Source organism: Pelodiscus sinensis, chromosome 13, assembly GCF_049634645.1.
Source record: "Pelodiscus sinensis isolate JC-2024 chromosome 13, ASM4963464v1, whole genome shotgun sequence".
In the NCBI taxonomy this organism is placed as follows: Eukaryota; Metazoa; Chordata; order Testudines; family Trionychidae; genus Pelodiscus; species Pelodiscus sinensis.
Window position 1 is genome coordinate 2289932 of NC_134723.1, and position 21213 is coordinate 2311144.

Below are 21213 nucleotides of genomic sequence, written 5' to 3' on the forward strand. Positions count from 1 at the left end.
ATCCCAGCCCACTCTGCTTACCGCTTGGGGGAGGGAGGGGAACTAGGGTGAGGAGTGGAACGGCTCCCTGTACTCACTGATGGGGGGTAGTGAGCGGAGTGGGAGGATTGTTCCTGGCCCCGGGGGGCAGGCGGGGGGATGTGGCTGGCTGCCAGAGCCAGCGATGCCCCATGCCAAATTCCCCAATGTTGTGATGCCCTACGTGGCTGTATATTTGGTGTATTGGTCGGGACAGCCTTGCTGCAGTGGCAGTGTGCAGGAGTGAAGATAGGCCACTTTCTGGATGTGGAGTAGATCCCCAGCGTAGGCAAAGACAAGGAAGGAGCAGACTGGGGGCTGGGCCACACCCGCAGTACTGCGCCTGGGGGAGACACTCCACACCGATGGACGAGTGCTCTCTTGGCAGCCTCGGGAAGATGTGGTAGCTGTGTCGGCGGGGGAAGCTCTCCCTGGACAGAGAGGTCCACACCGGCACTTAGGCTAGTATTACGTATGTTGCTCAGGGTATATAAGCCACACCTGGAAGTGACATAATTCCACCCTGAGCAACATCAGTTAGATTGATCTAAGTGGTTGGGGTACAAGCCCACAGATACCCTCTGGGACAAAGTGGGAATTTTCTGTAATATTTTTATGCCTGTGCGTGACTCGGTTTCCCTATCTGCCTGCAGTGCTAGGTGCAAAAGGGTAAAAACCTGCTCTTGGAGCGGAACAGGAGCCATGAGGTTTTGTGTCATGTAACTGTCTGGGGTGGAGTTACTGGGTTGTTAAAGGTCTGGCTGAAACTGACCTATGTCAAGGCCAGGTCCACAAAGACAATGGGACTGAAGCACTGATCCTGATCCGGGGACACTCTGGCCAGGTGGAACTCAGTAGGGCTCTGCAGGTGCTGGCAGGGACTGACCGGTATCCGGTGGCTGGGAGAAGCGGTCACCATGGGGTTAGGTGGCAGCTTGCACCAGAGGCTGGGAGAAAGGCAGAGGGACGGCACTGGCCAAAATGGTCTTGGCTCAAGGGAGGCTGAACTCTCCTCTGAACCTTTTCCTCTCCCTGCTCCTGGAAGGGTTTCCAGGTTGTGTAGCCAGGTGACTGATAACTCGCTGCCTGTGTGTGAACAGGGGGCCGTGTGGCTGCAAAGGTTCGCTGAGAGCATTGTGGCTGGGAGGGGCACCACACAATCCTTCCCAGGAGTCTGCCTGGGCCGGAGCCAGGGGGAGAACTGGGGACTGCTGCAGGTCCGTGGGTCCCAGCCTGCTGACGGGATGACTCTCCAGGGACTGTACAAGCGGGGGTGTAGGCCAGGACACTTATCCAGGCATGCCTTGCTGGTCCCCCCAGCAGATACCCAGGCTCTGTCTGTCTCTGCTTCGGCGGTGCACAGTGTCTGCGCTTGGATGTGTTAATGTAAATGTCAGCCCTGTCTCTGGCCTGCATGGAGCCCCTGAGTCTGGTGGTCTAGGCCAGTCTCCCGCCAGCCAGAGCGCGCCTCTCTGCTTGCCTGGCCCAGGGCGGAGGGACAGGGCCTAGGGGAGCAGGCTGGGGGACAGGGCTGCCCACTGGTACACACGCTGGGCCCGCTGCAGCCGAGATGCCAGGCTGTGCCCAGGGGCTCCCCTCTCCCCTGGCCGTTCCCGCAGAGCAGGTGGCACCGGGGGGGTCGCTGCCCGTGCCTGCTCCCCGCTGGGGCTGAGGTTGCTGGGGGGAGGGGTTGTCCCTGTCGCTTCCCCCAGTCCGCCGCAGGGCTCCTCTCCCCGGGGCCTTAGACCGGAGCACGTGGGAGCGAAGCCGGCCGGGCCGCCCCCGCCCGCAGAGCGCCTGGCCCAGCGCCGGGGCGGGGCAGTGCGCGCCGGGCCGCCCCTTACTCGGCGCGGCGCCGTGCGCTGCCGGGGGCGCAATGGGGCCGGGCGGCCACGGGGAGGGTCTCCGCCGCGCCGCACAGGCACCAGCCACCTGACCCGCCGGGCTCGCCGCCGCCTGCCTTTGTGTGCGGGCGCCGCCCGGCTCCCCGCGCCCGGCCCCGCAGCCCCGGCTCCCGCGCCCGGCATGCAGCCCTGCGGGCCGGCCGAGCTGGACGCCTCGCTGGAGCAGTGCCTGCGGCTCCGCATCTTCAAAATCATCGTCATCGGCGACTCCAACGTGGGCAAAACCTGCCTGACCTTCCGCTTCTGCGGCGGCGCCTTCCCCGCCAGCACCGAGGCCACCATCGGCGTGGACTTCAGGGAGAAGACGGTGGAGATCGAGGGGGAGAAAATCAAGGTGGGGCCGGGGGGGCAGTGAGGGGGGAGAGGAAGAGGAGGGCGGTGGCGAGCGGGGCAAAGGGGGAGGAGGGAATTGGGGGATGGGGGAGGAGGGGGAAGAGGGCAATGGCAAAAGGGAATTGGGGGATGGGGGGAGCAGTGGGGAGTGGCAAAAGGGAATTGGGGGAGGAGGGGGAAGAGGGCAGTGGCGGGGGAATTGGGGGAGCAGGGGGGAGGGAATTGGGGTGGTGGGGGAGGAGGGGGAAGAGGGGAGTGGCGGAAGGGAAGTGGGGGAGGAGGTTGAAGAGGGCAATGGCAAAAGGGAATTGGGGGATGGGGGAGCAGAGGGCAGTGGTGGGTGGGGAATTGGGGTGGTGGGGGAGGAGGGGGAAGAGGGCAGTGGCAGAAGGGAAGTGGGGGATGGGGGAGCAGAGGGCAGTGGCGGGTGGGGAATTGGGGCGGTGGGAGATGGGGGAGCAGAGGTCAGTGAGGGAGGAGGGGATGGGGATGGCGAGGGGCGTGGGGTGAGTGGATTGCTAAGGGCGGTGGGGGAAAGCAGGGGCTCGTGACCAAGAGGGCAGGCACCAGAGAGCAGGCAGGGTTGGTTCAGGGCACTGGCAGCAGAGGGAGAGATGGGGGCTCCCCGGGTGTGCCATGGCCATGGTCGTGCAAAGGCCAAAGGAGAGATGTAAAATCCCATTCAACTGGCTAGCTGATTAAAGGGGGATGGGCTGGAGCACTCCCCCCACCAAGAACAAGGGCTGTTCTGCCCTCCCTGCAGCGGGCGGGGAGCTGCTCCAGCCCCTACTGGCTAACGGGAACCGGTGAGCCTCCCCCCTTACCGGTCACATCGTAGGCAGAAGACCTAGGCCTGGGGCTTGGCAGGGGCGGAAGAGGATGGAGGTGTGCTGAGGGGGCTGGTAGCTGGCGGGGGTGAGACATGGGGAGGCCAGAGAGGAACAGGGGAGCAGAGGCTGTTGTGAAGTAACCGGGGGAGAGGGGCCAGGCTGTAAACGCATTCCGGAGATGGGGACAGTGAGGTGTGAGTGAGGCCCGCTGTGGAGGGGGAGAGCTGTGGTGGGGAGCGAGAGCAGGGGCAGTAAGATCCAAAGGCGTGTGTGGAGCAGTGAGTGGAGTAGCAAGTGGCAGGGACAGGAACGGGGGAGGTCCAGGGGCACTGGAGGCCAGAGGGGTTGGGGGGCATCAGAGGTGTGAAGCATTGGCGGGGGCGGGGGGGCATAAGGTGAATGGGGGCAGAAAGGCCCATGAAGATGAGAAGAGGGGTTGCGGGAGGAGGGGCAGGAGGGGCCAGTGGGAGCTGTAGGAGGGTTTGGTGGGGAGGGGCAGGAGGGCAGGTGGGTGCTGAGATATGAGGGTAGCAGGAGAGTGGGGCCCATGGACCAGGCCTGTGGGGGGTGGAAGCTTCCCAGGGGCGGGGGGAGGAGGAAGAGGAGGTGAGGTCAGTGTGGGTCCAGCCAACCCTGATTTGGAACATGGGAACTGCATGGGAGACCGGGGAGGGGGGAGGATTTGGCAGAAAGAGCTGGTAGCTGCTCCAGATCCCAGGACTCCTGCCACTAGGCTTTGAGGGCCCTGGGGAAGGGGTCCAGGCTGCCGTTTGCAGAGCAGAACTGTGAACCAGCCATTTGCTGTGGCTGCAGTTCGAGGCCCGGGCAGGGTTAGCTGCAGCGGCATGTGGAGACGGCGGGTCGCCCATGGGCTGCTCCTTGCTCTGTCAGGCTGTACTGGCCATGCTGGGAACTAGCCTCAAGCACCTGGCTCTGGGGGTGCCAGTCTCTTGCACCAGACTCTTTCCATAGGAGGAGATGACCATCCCAGGGTCACCTCCCCAGACAGCCCAAACTGATGGTACAAAACCACTCGAGAGCTCAGACCAAAGCAGACTGGCAGGCGCTTCAAAAGGGTCTCACAAAACTAGATGATAGGGCAACAAAATGTCAGGTGAATTTTAATGTTGATAAATGCAAAGCAATGCACATTGGGAAGACATAATCCCAATTATACCTATAAAATGACGGGGACTGAATTAGCTATTACCACTGGGGAGAGAGAGCTTGGAGTCATTATGGATTCTCTGAAAACATCCACTCTGTGTGCAGCAGCAGTCAAGACAGCAAAGCAAATGTTAGGAATCATTAAGAAAGGGATAGATAATGAGACAAAAAAGATCTGATTGCCTCTGTGTAAATCTGTGGCACACCCACATCTTGAATACTGCGAGCAGATGTGGTCACCTTATCTCAAAAACAGATACCTCGGCACTGGAAAAAGTTCAGGAAAGGGCAACAAAAATGATGAGGGGTATGGAATGGCTGCCATCTGAGGAGAGATTAATAAGAAAAGAGATGACTAAGGGGGAATGTTATGGAGGTCTATAATATCAGGACTGGTGTGGTGAAAGTAAATAAGTAAATGCTCTTTATTTATTCCCATAACACAAGAACTAGGGGTCACCAAATGAAATTAATTAGGTAGCAGGTTTAAAACAAATAAAAGGAAGCATTTAACTGAGTGCACAGTCAACCTGTGGAACTCCTTGCCAGAGGATGTTGTGAAGACCAGGACTTTAATAGGGCTCAAAAAAGAGTTAGATAAATTCATGGATGTTAGGTCCATCAATGGCTATTAGCTGGGGTGGGTAGGAATGGTGTCCTTAGCCTGTTTGTCAGGGGCTGGGAATGGATGACAGGAGAGGGATCAGGTGAGGATTCTTTGTTCTGTTCACTCCCTCTGGGGCACCTGGTGTTGGCCACTGTCAGAAGATGGGACACTGGGCTGGATGGGCCTTTGGTCTGACCCGGTCTGGATGTTCTTGTGTTCCAAGACCATGAGCGAAAACCAAAGCTGGGTGGCTTCCCCCTCGTTCCCCCACTCCCCCGCCCAGTTTCTGAGCCTTTGGCCTGCACTCAGGTGTGTTCAGATTTTTATTTGCCAACGTAAGGGCTAGCAACCCCCTTTGAAAATGAAAGCTGAGATTCTGCAAAATGTTAACTCATCCTGAGTCCACGTTCTCTCAGTGCGTGGGTTGGATTTGGCTGCCAGCCCAGGGCCTGACTATGGGAATTCAGGCTCCCTGTCTGAGGCTGGTAAACTTTGCTTGGATCGGGGAGGTAGCAGAGAGCTGGGCGGCTTGGCACACTGCAGCCAGAGTCACCCCAGCAGCTGAGCAGTCTGAGGGCTTCTGAAGGTGGAACGAGAGTCGGGCAATTCTCGCCATTTGATTGCAAGTCTCACCATATTTGTTCTTAAAGCTCCGAGTTGTGGGCTTATGTGATTAAAGGGAGAATACTGCTCTCTGCTTTTTCATGTCCTCCACTTGTATCTTTCTCTCCCCGCCCCATCACATGCTCATTTTCGGTCAGCCTGTGCCCAGCTCCAGAGATTCCCCTGCCGCAGATGCTGGCACAGGGTTGATATGGAAACTGGATGGTTTCAACATTCTATTATAGCTTTAAAAAACAATAAACCCCCCAGGCTTCAGGGTGCACCTGCAGGGGTCAAGAAGAAATTCAGCTATTTCTTCCCCCTTCGGATTCACCTTTGTACAACTGGCTGGTGCATTATAGGGTTCTTCGCTTCTGGGCTTCAATGCTGGGGGAGGACTGATTCCTGGCGTGGGGCTGAAATGCCTAGTGGTTAGTGCACATCGTTGCTACGGTGAAGCTGGCAATGAAACGCGTTGAGAAGAGGATACGCTTTCTATAGAGATGCTCGTAGGGCCTGCCAGAGGGGTGCGGCAGGCAGGATGCTCAGCAAAAGTGGTTGGATTCCAGACAACCAGTTTGCTTGGAGTAAACCAGGTGCAGTACAAGGACGGAGGATCCAAGGTTTCTGGGCCAGAGTACAGGGACCATTTGCAGGGGAAGCAAAGGCTGCCCCAGGGAGGACTTCTCCCTAAACGTGCTGTACTCAGCAGTGTGCTTGAGGTGAAGGGGAATTAACTTCATGGAGTTCAGCAGTTGTCTGGCCTTGCTAAAAAGCTGAACAAGGGTTATGTACATATTGAGAAAGAGACAGACTAAGAGGAATGCCCCAAGTGTCTGTGCATCCAGCCTCTCCCAACACAATACTGTCTGTTCCTGAGACCCAAGACCTGCTTGATGGTGGGGTGGGGGAACACTGCGTGCTGTCCCGCCCCTCCATGTCGGTTCCCTCAGGCACAGTGTGCTTTGTTTTCTAGGTGCAGGTCTGGGACACAGCCGGCCAGGAGCGGTTCCGGAAGAGCATGGTCGAACACTATTACCGCAATGTGCACGCTGTCATCTTTGTCTACGATGTCACGAAGATGGCCTCCTTCGCCAATCTCAAGATGTGGATTGAGGAGTGCAACGGGCACGCAGTGCCCCCTTTTGTCCCCAAGGTGCTCGTTGGGAACAAATGTGACTTACGAGAACAAATTCAGGTGCCCTCCAGCCTGGCCCTGAAATTCGCCGATGCTCATAACATGCTTTTGTTTGAAACGTCAGCCAAGGACCCCAAAGAGAGTCAGAATGTGGAGTCGATTTTCATGTGCCTGGCCTGCCGGTTGAAGGCCCAGAAGTCCCTGCTCTATCGAGATATGGAGAGGCAGCAGGGAAAGGTGCAGAAACTGGAGTTCACACAAAATGCTAACAAAAATTCCTGCCCCTGCTGAGTAACGGCTGTGCATTCGAGGTTAATATTGGGTGTGCAGGGAGGGGTTTGGCGCCTGTGTAAGACTGACACTGCTTGTTTCACAATAAATTAATGTTAAAATAAAATTTGTATCACTGATGTTGCTTTGAGTCTGTCTTTTTGCCTTTCAACAGGGGATTCAGAGTGTCCCCTGTGTGCTTGTAGGAACGGGGTCTTGGCTAGGACAGAAACGCGCAGCAAAGCCCTTGGCTGGCTGTTCCTCTAACCATGGAAGAGATGAAGTTTGAAAGGACACCTGGCAGTCATGTCATGGGTAGCTTTTCTGCAACAGCTGAATGCCCCCTCTGTGCTGGATGGGCTGGCTTGTGCACATTGCTCTGAGTAGGATCAAATCTGCAACTTCTTTCTGGTACGGCGTGATATTTTGAATGTTATTGATGTTAAGAACAGCCCTAGGGCAGAAGGAACGTGCCGCTTGGGTGTCTGACAATGAGTTTGTTGGCCTGCCCAGCCCTACCTCGTCGTTATTACAGGACACTTCGTTAGATATAGATTGTCACTGGATAACTCCTATCTTCCTGGATATTAATATTGTCATGTAGGTGCATAATCTGACTACGGACACTTTGAAATTATACTTCTTAAAATTGATTTGCCAAGGAGGAATTACCCCCTAAGCAAAGGATTGTGCTTTTTCCACCAGACAGTTACATTCTCATTGTCTTTTCAAGGATCTGGTAAGTCTGCTATGTATTTTAGATTGCTTGTGCGTCTGTCTGTATCCGTCTGTACATTTGTTCAATACCTCCTCCTAAACAGCCACCAGATTTGGGGTGCAGCTTCCTCCTCTCCTAATTTAAAGCAAGGCCATGGTTTGGTTGTGCCAGGACAATGGGATCTGCCTGGAATGTGATTGTTTTTCAATCAACGGAAAGGGAGGGGTGGGAGAGCAGGGACAGTTATACCCATGGATGACCACAGGGTGGCAGCAAGTACCCCAGCCCTGGGGAGCAGCTGCTGGCTGGCAGCATAGCCTCTGCCACCCTGGCCTGCACCAACTCAGTTGATAATCAACTGGCAGTACACAGTATTACTGTATTATGAAAGTGTATCGAGTGAGGTCTTTTCTGAAAGCTAAGGACACAGTGGTGATTAATCATGTGAAACGTACGTATGAACACTGTCAGAAATTATGGCTACACATTTATATTAGGCTATACAGTTTGCCCAGACAGCAGAGAATGGCACAGACAGCTAACTACCTGTCTCCTGTGTAAATCAAGAATGGTGGAAACAACCAGTGGAAACCCTATTTATCTTCAGGGGGGCGGGAAGCCCACAGAGAGGAAAGAACAGCAGGAAGTCATCCTGCCTCTGGAAACATTGCTGAACTTTGCAAACTATAAGGAAAGGCACAAGTCACCTTTGGTGTCCATCACAAGACAGACCTATGAAAATGGAGCTTGTGTGAGCTGAGAGAGAGGTCCTTCAACTAAAGGGCAGGGGTGGAGTCTGGAAATTGAATATAGGCGAGAAACCTGTTTAGGCAAAGATTGTACCTGGCTAGATTAAGTTTGGGATTTTTAGAAGCAGGTTTTGTTTTACTCGTGACTCTATTTTAATGTCTTATATGTGAACTGACTTACTCCTCTGTCTATTTTGTAAATAAATGCACTTTCCTCTTACCACAACCCAACTCAGCCCTGTGTTTAAGGGAAGGGTGTATTTACCCCCAGTTCAATTAGGAAGCTGTTGGTGCAGTTTTATCTCTTTTCTGGAGCAATGAACTTCATTATTTCTCTGAGCTGGAGAGGGCTGGACATTTCAGGGCATATCGTTTGGGGGAAATTAAAGACTAGGGCTGTGTTGGGGTCATCTTGCTAGTTGTAAATAAGGCTGATGGAGCTCAGTGTGTAGCTGGATCTGCTGCTGGCCTGGGCCTATAGTTCCACACAGAGTGTGGTCTATGTGCTGGTAAGCTGGTTGTGAGTAGCCCAGGTTGGGAGCTACAGCAGCAAAGCAGGGAGGAACAGGACAGGCACGTCACTGGCATGGACTGCACCCTGAACTGCCCAGGCCATCAGAGATGGAAACAATGCAGGACACCAATTAACAACCAGTGAACTGAGTGGTTTCCATATGAAACTGGACATAGGGAATCCCCAAGTCTAAGTTCCTAATGGAGTCCTGCAGCAATCTGTTCTCGGCCCTGTGCTATTTGAACACAATCCGAACAGAATGAAAATCATCCCTGATAAAGTTTGAAGCTGACATCAAAGTTGAACGGGTGGCTCATACAGAGCGATCCAGATTGCTGAGGTGAATGGACATAAGCAAACACTTTGCATGTTAGTACTGCTAGCTTTAAACGTCTGCCTGTAGGAACAAAGATTGTCCGCTGTATTTACAGGTGCGGGGACTCTTGAAAACAATTTTTTTTGGGGGGGAAGGGGGATAATCAGCTGAGCATCAGCTCCCAGGGTGATGCAGTGATCAAAGGGGCTCATGCGATCCCAGGGTGCCTGAACAGGATAATCTTGAGTTGTGTAGAGAGGTTATTTTTCCTCCATTTGGGACTGGTGTTCCAGCAGCTAGAATCCTATGGCCAGTTCTGCCATCCATGATTCAAGAAGGATGTTGATAAACTGCAGAGGGTTCGGAGTAGGGATGTCAAATCCCATTTAATCGGTTAACCCACATGGGGCTGCCCCACGCAGGAGCCTGGTGAGGCTAGAACAGTCCTCCTCCTGCAACAGGCTGCTCCCAGGTATCAGTTAACTGTTACTCAGTAAGCATCACCCGTTAACGGCAATGCATGCCGGATAACTGGTTAACCTGTTACCTGTCACATCCCTATTTCAGAGAAGAGCTATGGGAATGATGAAAGGCTTATAGAATATGCCTTACAGAGAGAGACTCAAAGAGCTCAGTCTACAAAGAGACAAAGGATGAGTGGATGACAGTCTATAATTATCTAGCTACATGGGGATCCAGTTCTGAATAATGGGCTCTTTAATCTAGCAGAGAGGTCCAATATTTAATCAATGAGCGGAAGTGAAAACTAGACCAATTCAGACTGTAGATAGGCATAACTTTTTATCAGTGGCAATTAATCACTGGAACAGTTTACAAACAGCCATGGTGGATTCTCTGTCACTGACAGCTTTAAAATCCAGATGGGCTGTTTTTCTAAAAGCTCTGCTCTAGGAATTATTGGGGAGCAGTTCTCTGACCTGTGATATGGGAGGTCAGGCTAGATAATCACAGTGGTTCCTTCTGGCCTTGGAATCTATGAATGTAACTCATGTTCTCTTTGCAGTTTTAGATCAATACAAGAGCCATCTTGACTTCCTGTCCTGCAGTGTTGCTGCTACGCAGCTGCCCGTGTTCTACACTAGCTATGGAGAGGTGAATGATTTATTCTTTTCTCTGGTCCTAGAGCATACGGGGGATCCTTTCCAATTGAACGTTGCTATAATAACCTGAATTGAGATATTTCTGCTTCAAGTGTTGTAGCTGTGGACAGTAGCCCAAGACAGTAGAGACAGGGTGGGTGAAGTAATATCCTTTATTGAACTAACTCCTGTAGATGAGACAGCCAAGCTTTTGAACTACACAGAGCTTGTCTCTCATCAACAGATGTTAGTCCATAGAAGGTAATATCTTACCCACCTTGTGTCTCCGGAAAAGGAGAAGCTAGTGACCAAGCATACCTCTTTCCCCAGCTCTGCACACTGTAGAAAGAAAGTTCCTTGTTTTCAGGTTATGTCTGGAGCCAGTCCCGGCTGCCGTGGAGGAATGTTCTAGGGACCATCCAGCAAATGAGCAACCCCAGCCGCATCAGAACCCCAATGCCTGAGCTACAGGGGGACAAGGGCAGCTCTCTGGTCTGGTGTCAGTCACACGGCTCACAGCTCAGTGACTCAGACACAGCAGCGGTGAGATAATCACCTGCTAAAAATAATGAATTGAGGAATACATCTCTGGCCTCAAAATCGGTTGGGTTTTTTTTTAACCTAATTTTCTGTGCTGCTGATGTCACGTCCATTCATTATCTAAATGAATCACCATGCCCCCATTCCCGTTCCTCACATGCCAATGAAGAATCTAGTGCTCAGTATTTACTGGGGGACCTAGCTATTCAAGGTGACTTTCAAAGCTGCCTGAATTTGGGATGTAAAATCCCATTTGATTAGTCAATTGGTTAAAAGTTAAGTTTAACTGGTTAACTGATTAAACAGGAGCAGAAAAGATAAGAAGTCCTGTGGCATCTTAGGGTGCGTCTATGCAGCATCCTTCTGTCAGCATAAGCTACGCAATTTGCACATCTTATTCCGAGTCTAGATTAAAAGAGTTTATTTTGAAATGTGGTGCAGTGTAGACAATGCCAAATTTCAAAATAAGGCACTATTCCCACAAATCCCTTAAACCTCGTGGAACAAGGGTTATAAGGACACCGGAATAGCGTGCCTGCTATTTCGGGAAAGGGCGGGTGCCGGGTGGGGTGGTGGGTGCAGGGCACTGTGCATTTGTGCTGGCTTGAGGGCTGCGGTGCAGTGATGGGGCGCAGGGCCTGGGGGCGTAGAGTGCAGTGATGGGGCTCAGGGTGGGGCGCAGGGCGGGCTCTGGCTCTAGGGGAGTGGTGATGGGGTGCAGGGCCTGGGGGTTTGGGGTGGGACGCAGGGCGGGCTCTGGCCCTAGGGAAGCAGTGATGGGGCGCAGGCCCCGGGGGCTCGGGGTGGGGCGGGCTCTGGCCCTAGGGGAGCAGTGATGGGGAGCAGTGATGGGGCACAGGCCCTGGGGGCGCAGGGCGGGCGCTGGGTGCAGTGATGGGGCGCAGCGCCTGGGGACTCGGGGTGGGGCGCGGGGCGGGCGCTGGGTGGGGTGATGGGGCGCAGGCCCCGGGGGCTTGAGGTGGGGTGCTGGCCCTAGGGGAGCAGTGATGGGGCGCAGGGCCCGGGGGCTCGGGGTGGGACGCAGGGCGGGCGGGCTCTGGCCCTAGGGGAGCAGTGATGGGACGCAGGGCCTGGGGGCTCGGGGTGGGGTGCAGGGTGGGCGCTGGGTGGGGTGATGGGGCGCAGGCCCTGGGGGCGCTGGGTGGAGTGATGGGGTGCAGGGCCTGGGGGCTTAGAGTGCAGTGATGGGGCGCAGGGCTCAGGGTGCAGTGATGGGGCTCGGGGTGGGGCGCAGGGCGAGCTCTGGCCCTACGAGAGCAGTGATGGGGCGCAGGCCCTAGGGGAGCAGTGATGGGGCACAGGGCCTGGGGGCTCGGGGTGGGGCGCTGGGCGGGCGCTGGGTGGGGTGATGGGGCGCAGGGCGGGCGCTGGGTGGGGTGATGGGGCGCAGGCCCTAGGGGAGCAGTGATGGGGCGCAGGGCCTGGGGGCGCTGGGTGGGGTGATGGGGCGCAGGCCCTAGGGGAGCAGTGATGGGGAGCAGTGATGGGGCGCAGGGCCTGGGGGCTCGGGGTGGGGCGCAGGGCGGGCGCTGGGTGGGGTGATGGGGTGCAGGGCCTGGGGGCTTAGAGTGCAGTGATGGGGCTGGGGATGGGGCGCAGGCCCTAGGGGCGCGGGGCGGGCGGGGGCAGCACGTGCCGGGTGGCGATCAGGGGCCGGGCTGGCCACGTGCCCGCGCCCCTCGCTCCTCTGCCCCGTAGGGCTCGATCCGGCCCGCGCGCGCGCCTCTCCCCCCCCAGCGAGGAGCGCGCGGCTCCGCCCCGGGGCGGGGCTTACTGCTGGGCCGGGCGCGCGCCACCCTTCCGGAGCGCCCGGGAACTGCGCGTGCGCGAGAGCTGGGCTGAGCAGCCACCGCCATGAAGTAGGTCGGGGCTGCCTGGGGCGGGGGGGCAGCACAGGGGATACTGGAGTGTGGGGGGGCTGGGTGGGGATATGGGGGCAGGGAGCAGCATAGGGGATACTGGAGTGTGGGGGGGCTGGGTGGGGATATGGGGGCAGGGAGCAGCATAGGGGATACTGGAGTGTGGGGGGGCTGGGTGGGGATATGGGGGCAGGGAGCAGCATAGGGGATACTGGAGTGTGGGGGGGCTGGGTGGGGATATGGGGGGCGGGGGGGCAGCACAGGGGATACTGGAGTGTGGGGGGGCTGGGTGGGGATATGGGGGGCAGGGGCAGCACAGGGGATACTGGAGTGTGGGGGGGCTGGGTGGGGATATGGGGGGCAGGGGCAGCACAGGGGATACTGGAGTGTGGGGGGGCTGGGTGGGGATATGGGGGGCGGGGGGGCAGCACAGGGGATACTGGAGGTGTGGGGGGGGCTGCCTGGGGATATGTGGAGGGGCTGAGAGTGGGAGGAGGCATTGGACAGGGCGAGGTCCCTACCTTGGTAACTGTTTGGCCTTTGCACTGCAGCCCCCTGACGAAGGTGAAACTGATCAATGAGCTGAATGAGCGGGAGGCAGAGCTGGGCGTACAGGAGAAGGTGTCCTGGCATGCAGAGTACAGTGATAGCGCCTGGATCTTTGTGGGTATGTGATTTGTGCAGCAGTCTTGGTGCTGGTTCCCCCAGGTTCTGTATCATGAGCCCTGTGTGTCAGTCTATTTCCCTGTTGCTGCGTGCTGTAACAATATTAGCCCTCCCAGGTTCATATTTTGGTCTAGGGATGTAAAATCCTGTTTAAAAAGGTAACCAGTTAGCTTTTGATGTGAAAATGCGAATGTTTAAGGCAGCTATGAATGGGACACATACAGTCCACTTAATTAGCTTCATTAACATGGGTCCTGCAATTGATAAGTGGTATTTCTGCTGTTTATATATATCTTGGATTCTATTATTTCCACTCCAACTCATCTGATAAAGTGGGTCTTGCCCACAAAAGCTCATGATACTATATATTTTTGTTAGTCTCTAAAGTGACACAGGACTACTGGTCATTTTTAAGTTAAAATAGAAGTTCTGTAGAACTTCATCAGTATTATGAAATGGTTCTGATTAAATCAAGTGACTTAAAACTTTGAAGAATTGTCGCTTAGGCTATGTCTACACTGCAGGGTTTTTGTGCAAGAAGTCTTTTGCAGAAGAATCCTTGCACAAAAACTTCTTGAGCAAAAGCGCGTCCACACCTCAAAGCACATCCACACTGCATGGATGCTCTTGCACAAGAAAGCTCTGATTGTCATTCACAGAATGGCCATCAGAGCACCTGTGCTTTTTTGGATAGGCTCTTTTTGCACAAGAAACTCCGATGGAGCGTCCACAGATGCCTTTTTGCGAAACAGCTGTAGTGCAAAAAGGAGCTATGCCTTGTAGAAGGAGGTTTACCTACACCACAAAAAACCCTCTGTTCTGTCGATTGACTGTAGATTTTCTTGCGCAAAAACGCGCTTGAGATGTGGCCGCTCTGCGGGTTTTTACGCAAAAACCTTGTAGTGTAGACGTACCTTAGAGTGTGGGAGTCAAGAGAGGCATATTGGGTTGAGGGGGACAGGCATGATAATCTGCAAGGCCAAGGATAAGAGCTGTACTGCAGTCCTGTTGAGCCTGAGCAGCATTAACATTTGTGTCTTCTTCCCAGGAGGTCTCCCCTATGAGTTGACAGAAGGTGATATCATTTGCGTGTTTTCACAGTAAGTCGAATTTCATTCTTCATTCTCAGTAGTTTAGTAAGGTCGTAGCATGAGGCCAAACAGTTGGTGTTTAAGCCTTGATATTGGATGACACATGGCCTCTTGTGACATCCCCCCACCTCAGTCACTGCAGGAGAAATCTCGAGGGCTGGTGGCTTTTCCTTCTCTATTACACTTTTCTTAGTAGTTTTTCATGGAATTGTCATTTCCCTCGCCTTTGGTGTCTTGTGACTTCACTTTTTTCTTTCTAGATATGGAGAAATTGTGAACATTAATCTGGTGCGAGATAAAAAGACTGGAAAATCGAAAGGTTTCTGCTTTATCTGCTATGAAGATCAGAGAAGCACCGTACTTGCTGTTGACAACTTTAATGGGATCAAGGTTGGTATGTGAAAGAAAAGAGACCAGCCTTTAAGTGAAGTCCTGTTTGTGCCCAGGTTGGCTGCTAGTGTGTGGCTATTATTTGCTATGACCTTAGGGCTCCCAAAGCTTCAGTTCACCATTCTTTCCACATCCAAGGGTGCGCAGTTAAAAGCATTTGTGTCCGCAGAGGGAATTACAGCAGTATATTAGTGCCACAAGAGAAGTGATGTAGATATGACCCATGGGATGGATCCAACCTTCAGAGATGTTCTGGTACCATTTGATTTCAGGATGTGTTCATGTGAATGCTCTGTGACTAGCACTTCTGTGGCCGCCTTTTTCATGGAGATAGTTATGCCCTGTTTGTTTTTTAGTTTGCACATTTTTTGTACTACTGATGAGATAGATTTTATTTTTTAAGAATGGATTTGGGGATATTAGACCCATGACAGAGGCGTGGGGTGTAGAGTTATCCTTTGGTAATCTGTGGGTGATATTAGTTAGTGGTTGATGATTTGCGCTTTGGTTAGGATTATAATACGCAGGGCTCGACAAATAATGCAATTGACTCGCCCGAGGCGAATAGATTACAACCCGGAAGAGCCGGGTGCGGGCGATCTGCGCATGCGCAGATTGCCAGACAGTGCAGCTGGCGAGCAGGGCTCGCCGCGGTTTGGCGAGCCCTGATAATACGTATGTTTGTATTTTAACCATTTTTATACGACATATTTACCTTAGAATAGTTAAATATACAGTTGTTTAACAGCCCTTACAGACTGTGTAAGTACAAACATTTGCTTTTGAAACATTAATAAGCATTTGATTTTTTTTAATGATTATTTATTATTATGACAATATTGGAGTAGGGATGTGAAGTTAACCGGTTAACTGGTAAGCCTCCCCCTTAACGGCAGCCCCCCGTGGAGGTTTTACTGTGGTCTGCACAGTATAAAGCCTGTCTAAACGTTACACTGCGGAGTGCGCAGCATGTGCAACTGTAACTAAGATTTTTAAGCGGTTACATTTTTAACTGCATTTTTACAACCCTAGCGTGAGCTCAAGTCCTATGGCTTTTGCCTGTGTGGCGGCAACTTTCTGTAGCCTTGTGGGTTTGTTGGCAGTTTTACTAATATCCTGCTTTTATTTTGTACAGATAAAAGGAAGGACAATTCGGGTGGACCATGTCGCTAATTATCGCCCTCCAAAGGACTCTGAGGATATCGATGATGTAACAAAAGTCCTACGTGAGAGAGGCTGTGGAGCTAAAACTCCGCCACCTGTTTCATCGGACTCTTCCTCAGAAGACAGTGAGGTACCAGTGAAAAAGCGTAAAGGTGAAGTATGTTCCTACCTGCATCCTGGGAACGCAGCATGTGAGAACTCCTCCATCCCACAAGGCATTGAGCAGAACAAACAGACAGTTGCCAATGGGTGTGCTATGGGTGGAGACAATCAAGTTATGGGATTGAAACAGTTTACTGGGTGAGACTCTGTCCTGTGTCATACAGCAGGTCAGACTAGATAATCATAGTAGTCCCTTCTAGTCTTAAGTTCACAGTATTGAAAAATTCAGGTAAAGTTTGGGTTTTCTTTAAGCCCTCATGGCTACAGGGAACTTTCAAAATGTTTACTGAGTGTAGCTGATGTGCCTGCCTGAGTGTGCAGAGAGCCTGAAACACTGGCTTAGATGTGAGCTCTTCAGCTCTTTTGGAGTCTTAATGCTTCAGTGTGAACACTCGCTATTTCACTGCTAGTAATTGTGGAGAATGGCAGAGCGGCTTGTGGGAAGTGGAAGTTGCTGCATGGGAGGAAATGCAGAGGGAAGAACACGGAGGAGAATCAGAGACAGGATGGTGGAGGAGATGCACAGGGCAGGCACAGCATTGGGTATATTGGAGAGCAGATTTTACACTGGGCAGTGCTGAATGTGGCTGGAAGACTGAATACATGAAGTGTAGTTACTACCTCATGGATTTATCCTCTATGCCAATCTCCCACTGACACAAGGGAGACTGGCTATGGGTGCACAGAGGGAGGCTGTATAGTACACTGTCCTGTGTCCAATAGTTAGACATGGACTCTGGCCTGCTCCTTGGAGTCAAGCAGCCTTGTCTTAAACACACCCACTGTGGGAGTATCTGAATTTTTATTAAAGAAAATCAGCACAAATGTGTTACGGGTGGGCTGCGCTGATCCCTGAACTCGGGTGCTTGGTACAGCAGATGGTATCAACTGAAATCCTCTGGGAAGCGGGCTTTCTCCTGGGGTGGGAAGAGTGGGTGAGGCCAGGAGCCTTCTGTGGCTAGGAGCTGGAGAAGTTAGAAGGAAAACATTCTAGGATGAATGGCACGTGTGAAGCTGCGGTAGCAGGTGAGGTTGGCGCTGCCGCAGTCTTGCAGGGGTCGCTCTCACAGGGATCAATCTGTATTTCAGATCAAGAGAAGAAGAAAAGAGAGCAGACGGAGAAGAGGAGAGACCTGAAAGGTGTGAAGAGGTCACTCCCTGCAGGAGAGCCCCCTCCCACAGCCTGGATTAAAAAGGAAAAGGAAGACTCTGGCTATGACCAATATGCTAACCCACGGCAGCAGTCCCGGAATGGGTCTGGGCAAAAGCATGCAAGCAGGACTCATCTGGAGGAGGAATATGAGCAAAGGCAGAGTTCCAAGAGAGCTGTGGAGAGACGAGGGGACAAAGGGCACCAAGAACAGAAGGGTCCGAGCAGATCCAGGAAGGAGGACAAGGCTGAAGAGAAGAACAGGAGGGGAGAAGGCCACTGCAGCAGACAAGAGGAATATCTAGGGGGCACGAGATCAAGCGAGCGATGGGAGAGGAGCACCAGGGACCAGCACGTCAAGGGAACAGAACGGTCTAGCTCTAGGGACTCCAGCCGCTATTGAATTGTCTGTCCTGTGGCTGCAGGCAGGGCAAAACTACAGGCCTGGTGCTACTTGCAGAGAAATACTGTGGGTAGCTAATAATTGGAAGGGGGAGGAAACCCCCACATGTTGAATCCATTTTTAAGCTTGCCACAAATCCTCTCTCCTAATAATCTCCAAGCATTTATGCCTCTGCGAGTGCAGTGAAATAGCACCCCATTTTCTTCCGTCAGCTTTATATCTCTGCTCCTTGTTAATGCAGTCCTTCCCTAGGGACTGGAGAGCCAGGGACCCTCCTGCTCTTGCCTTAGCTGGTAGAAGTGGCTGGGGCCTGGGGCGGTCGCTCAAATTGCAATCTACAGTAAATGCCCTGTGTTGTTAACAGTGAGATGCCTCCCAGGTGATGAGTTCTGTCTGGCACTTCATTGTTGTCAAGCAGAGCAGGCAGCTCCTGTAGTTCTTGGAAATAACCTCTGTCATCTGTTCTGTTGGTGCGGGTTCCCAGTCTAGACTGACCCCAGCAATGAATGTCTTAAATCCAAGTTATATGGGCTAGTATGTCAGCTGAGGAATTCTAACGTGGCCGTTAGCTCCTGCCAGGAATTCCCAAGCATTGGATTGTGCAGTTGGGATAATTTATTGTTTTAAATGTCATTCAGTGCTTACCGCCTCCCTCCAGATCCATGGCAGCATCAGCAGGCCCAAGACACCGTACGCAGAGGTTGACACAGAGACTTGCTGTTTAACTATTCTAGGGATAATAAAAAACCACTCTGTGCAAAAAGCCTGCTTCAGGTGATCCCTGAGAGACAATGTGTGACCATTTTGGGACTGCTTATCAATACATTGTTCTATATGTGCGCCTGATTGCTGTAAGGGGATTTGCTGTGTGAATACAAGGGGTTAATTTGAGAGAGAGCGGATTACCTCCAATCCCCTGCTGAGTTTGTGGGAGGCAGGGCTGCTCATGTCTAGGGAACTGATTAGAAAGAACTCTGCCTCTCCGGGCGGAGGAACAGACAGTAGGCAGGCCTCTGAAGTAAGTCTGCCCAGGACTCGAGACATGCATGTAGACTTCAGTTTTTTAAAATATGCAATGCTTTGTTCCTACGGTTAAGATTGAGCCATGCTTTTCGGTTTAAAAGAATGTTTTGGGTCACTGTGTTCCGTGCTGGTTACAAGTGCACAAAGGGAGCAACTGCAGGTGCCTAGTAGACCTGCTGGGTCTACCCTATGGGTGCAGAGAGTGGTGTGCCACACGGCATGGCCTACAACTGGAAGAGCCATCAGAGACCACCTCAAGAAGATAAAAGCCTATGACTTCAGGCATGTGCTGTCAGAGACCATAGGGTGTAGAAGTGCAGCTCTCCCTGGAACCAGGACAGTTTGTCTGTACAAAGTGCTGATTGCAAGATACTGTTCTTACTTTGTATGTTTTTCTTTTAAGGGTCTGAAAGCAGTTATTCGACAGGGCAATCATTGAGGGAAGAGGCCCCGTACAGTCTGCTTGTAGTCCTTGGAGAGCAGGGAGAGAAATAGTCTGCTCATGCTGAATCATGCCATGGTCCCCGTACTATGTTGCTGAAGTGTGCTAATGTCTAGATGTCAGAAGGGACCATTATGGCCATCCAGCCAGGCTGCAGATTAGAAAATATCACCCTGCAGTTCCTGTGTACTAGGGTCCAAGTGAGTGAGTAAATCCACTTTATTTTTCCAAGCTGGGCTAGCGCACAGTGTTATTTGTAGGGCATTGTGCATTCCCTGAGCTCTACTCAGCTTCTGCTCATTGGGGTCCAAATATACTCCTGGTCTCTCTGGCCTTCTGCGGGTTTGGTTTCCCCTTGCGCTTGTAGCCTGTGGAACCCCTTAATCTTCACTCCAGCTGGAAGCATAGATAGCCCACGGGGCTCTGCTAAGTTCCTGGAATATGGCTTCTACGAGGGAGGAGGGGATGTCACGCAAGCTCAGCATCTGTGGTATTGAAAGAAGCTGTCTGTCAGAAGATTGTGCAGCACTGCACAGTGTGACCAACCCTCTCCTTATGTGCTTTAAGCAGTGAGAGTTTATATTCAAATAGCAACATTTATTATCAAAGAGCATCTAAGATCATTTCCGTTAGTGTGACTAAGGTGCTGTTCTGGCTCATGTAGCCAGGGCTTAGGCAGTGCATTGTCCCCTGCTGGCCAGGTTCTCCTGTCACCCTAGACCACATCAGTTTTCATTCTGAACAGTTCCTCTGCATAGCTGTCCTGTTTCCAGCACAATAGGACCCTACAGGCTTCTGTGAGTTAATGTCAGGGTGGGCAATGCTCACTGGAGCTAGCAGCACTGCAGCAGCAGCACAGTAAGGAAAGAGATCAAGGGATCCTTCATCGCTCCTAAGTTGTCATGGGATAAGAGGGAAAGTCCTTTCATGGATTTGATAACTGGTTAAAAGACAGGAAACAAAGGGTAGGAATAAATGGCAAGTTTTCAGAGTGGAGAGAGGTAACTAGTGGTGTTCCCCAAGGGTCCCTACTGGGACCAGTCCTATTCAACTTATTTATACATGATCTGGAGAAAGGGGTAAACAGTGAGGTAGCAAAATTTGCAGATGATGCCAAACTGCTCAAGATAGTTAAGACCAAAGCAGACTGAAGAGCTTCAAAACAAGCTCACCAGACTAAGTGATTTGGCAACAAAATGGCAAATAAAATTGAATGCTGGTAAATGTAAAGTAATGTGCATTGGAAAAAATAATCCCAACTATATGTACAATATGATGGGGGCTAATTTAACTACAACTACTGAAGAGCGAGATCTTGGAAGTCATTGTGGATAGTTCTCTGAAAACATCCACTCAGTGTGCAGTGGCAGGCAAAACAGAGTGTTAGCAATCATTTAAAAAGGGATTGAGAATAAGACAGAGAACATCTTATTCCTTCTGTGTAGACCCTCTGTGTAGACCCACATCTTAAATTCTGTGTATAGATGTGGTTGTCTCATTGGAAAAGGTTCTGAAAATGATTAGGGGTATGGAACAGGTCTCCTATGAAGAGAGATTAAAAAGAGTGGGACTTTTCACCTTAGAAAAGAGGAGACTAAGGGGGATATGATAGAGGTCTGTAAAATCATGAGTGGTGTGGAGAAATGACTAAGGAAAAGTTATTTACTTATTCTCACTATATAAGAACTAGGGCTCCCTAAATGAAATAAATAGGTAGCAGGTTTAAAACAACCCAAAGGAAGTTTTTCTTCACTCAGCGCACAGTCAACCTGTGGAACTCCTCGCCAGAGGATGGGGTGAGGACTAAGGCTTGACTGGGTTCAACAAAGAACTAAAATGCATGGAGCTCAGGTCTGTCAAGGGCTAGTAGCCAGGATGGGTAGGGATGGTGTCTGGAAAAGGGTGAGGGGAGGGATGCGGTGACATCCCTGCCCCTCCCGCAGGCACTGCTCCTATAGTCATGGGGCCGCCTCCTGCCCAGCGGGTTGCCAGGACAACCGCACGGTACAAGCCCACTTGGTCCAAACCAGTAAGC

General features: G+C 52.2%; 2 protein-coding genes across 2 annotated transcripts; both read left to right on the forward strand.

Moving 5' to 3' along the window:
* The first annotated feature begins 1594 nt into the window (after window positions 1-1594).
* On the forward strand, window positions 1595-7010 carry RAB33A (RAB33A, member RAS oncogene family). The gene is made up of 2 exons (XM_075896640.1): window positions 1595-2256; window positions 6439-7010. Exons 1-2 carry the CDS (start codon window positions 2044-2046, stop codon window positions 6889-6891), a joined length of 666 nt encoding a protein of 221 aa, XP_075752755.1. The 5' UTR covers window positions 1595-2043; the 3' UTR covers window positions 6892-7010.
* Window positions 7011-12559: 5549 nt separating this feature from the next.
* Window positions 12560-18476, forward strand: RBMX2 (RNA binding motif protein X-linked 2). The gene is made up of 6 exons (XM_075896641.1): window positions 12560-12687; window positions 13239-13354; window positions 14402-14453; window positions 14705-14834; window positions 15970-16150; window positions 17250-18476. Exons 1-6 carry the CDS (start codon window positions 12683-12685, stop codon window positions 17711-17713), a joined length of 948 nt encoding a protein of 315 aa, XP_075752756.1. The 5' UTR covers window positions 12560-12682; the 3' UTR covers window positions 17714-18476.
* The last annotated feature ends 2737 nt before the right edge of the window (window positions 18477-21213 follow it).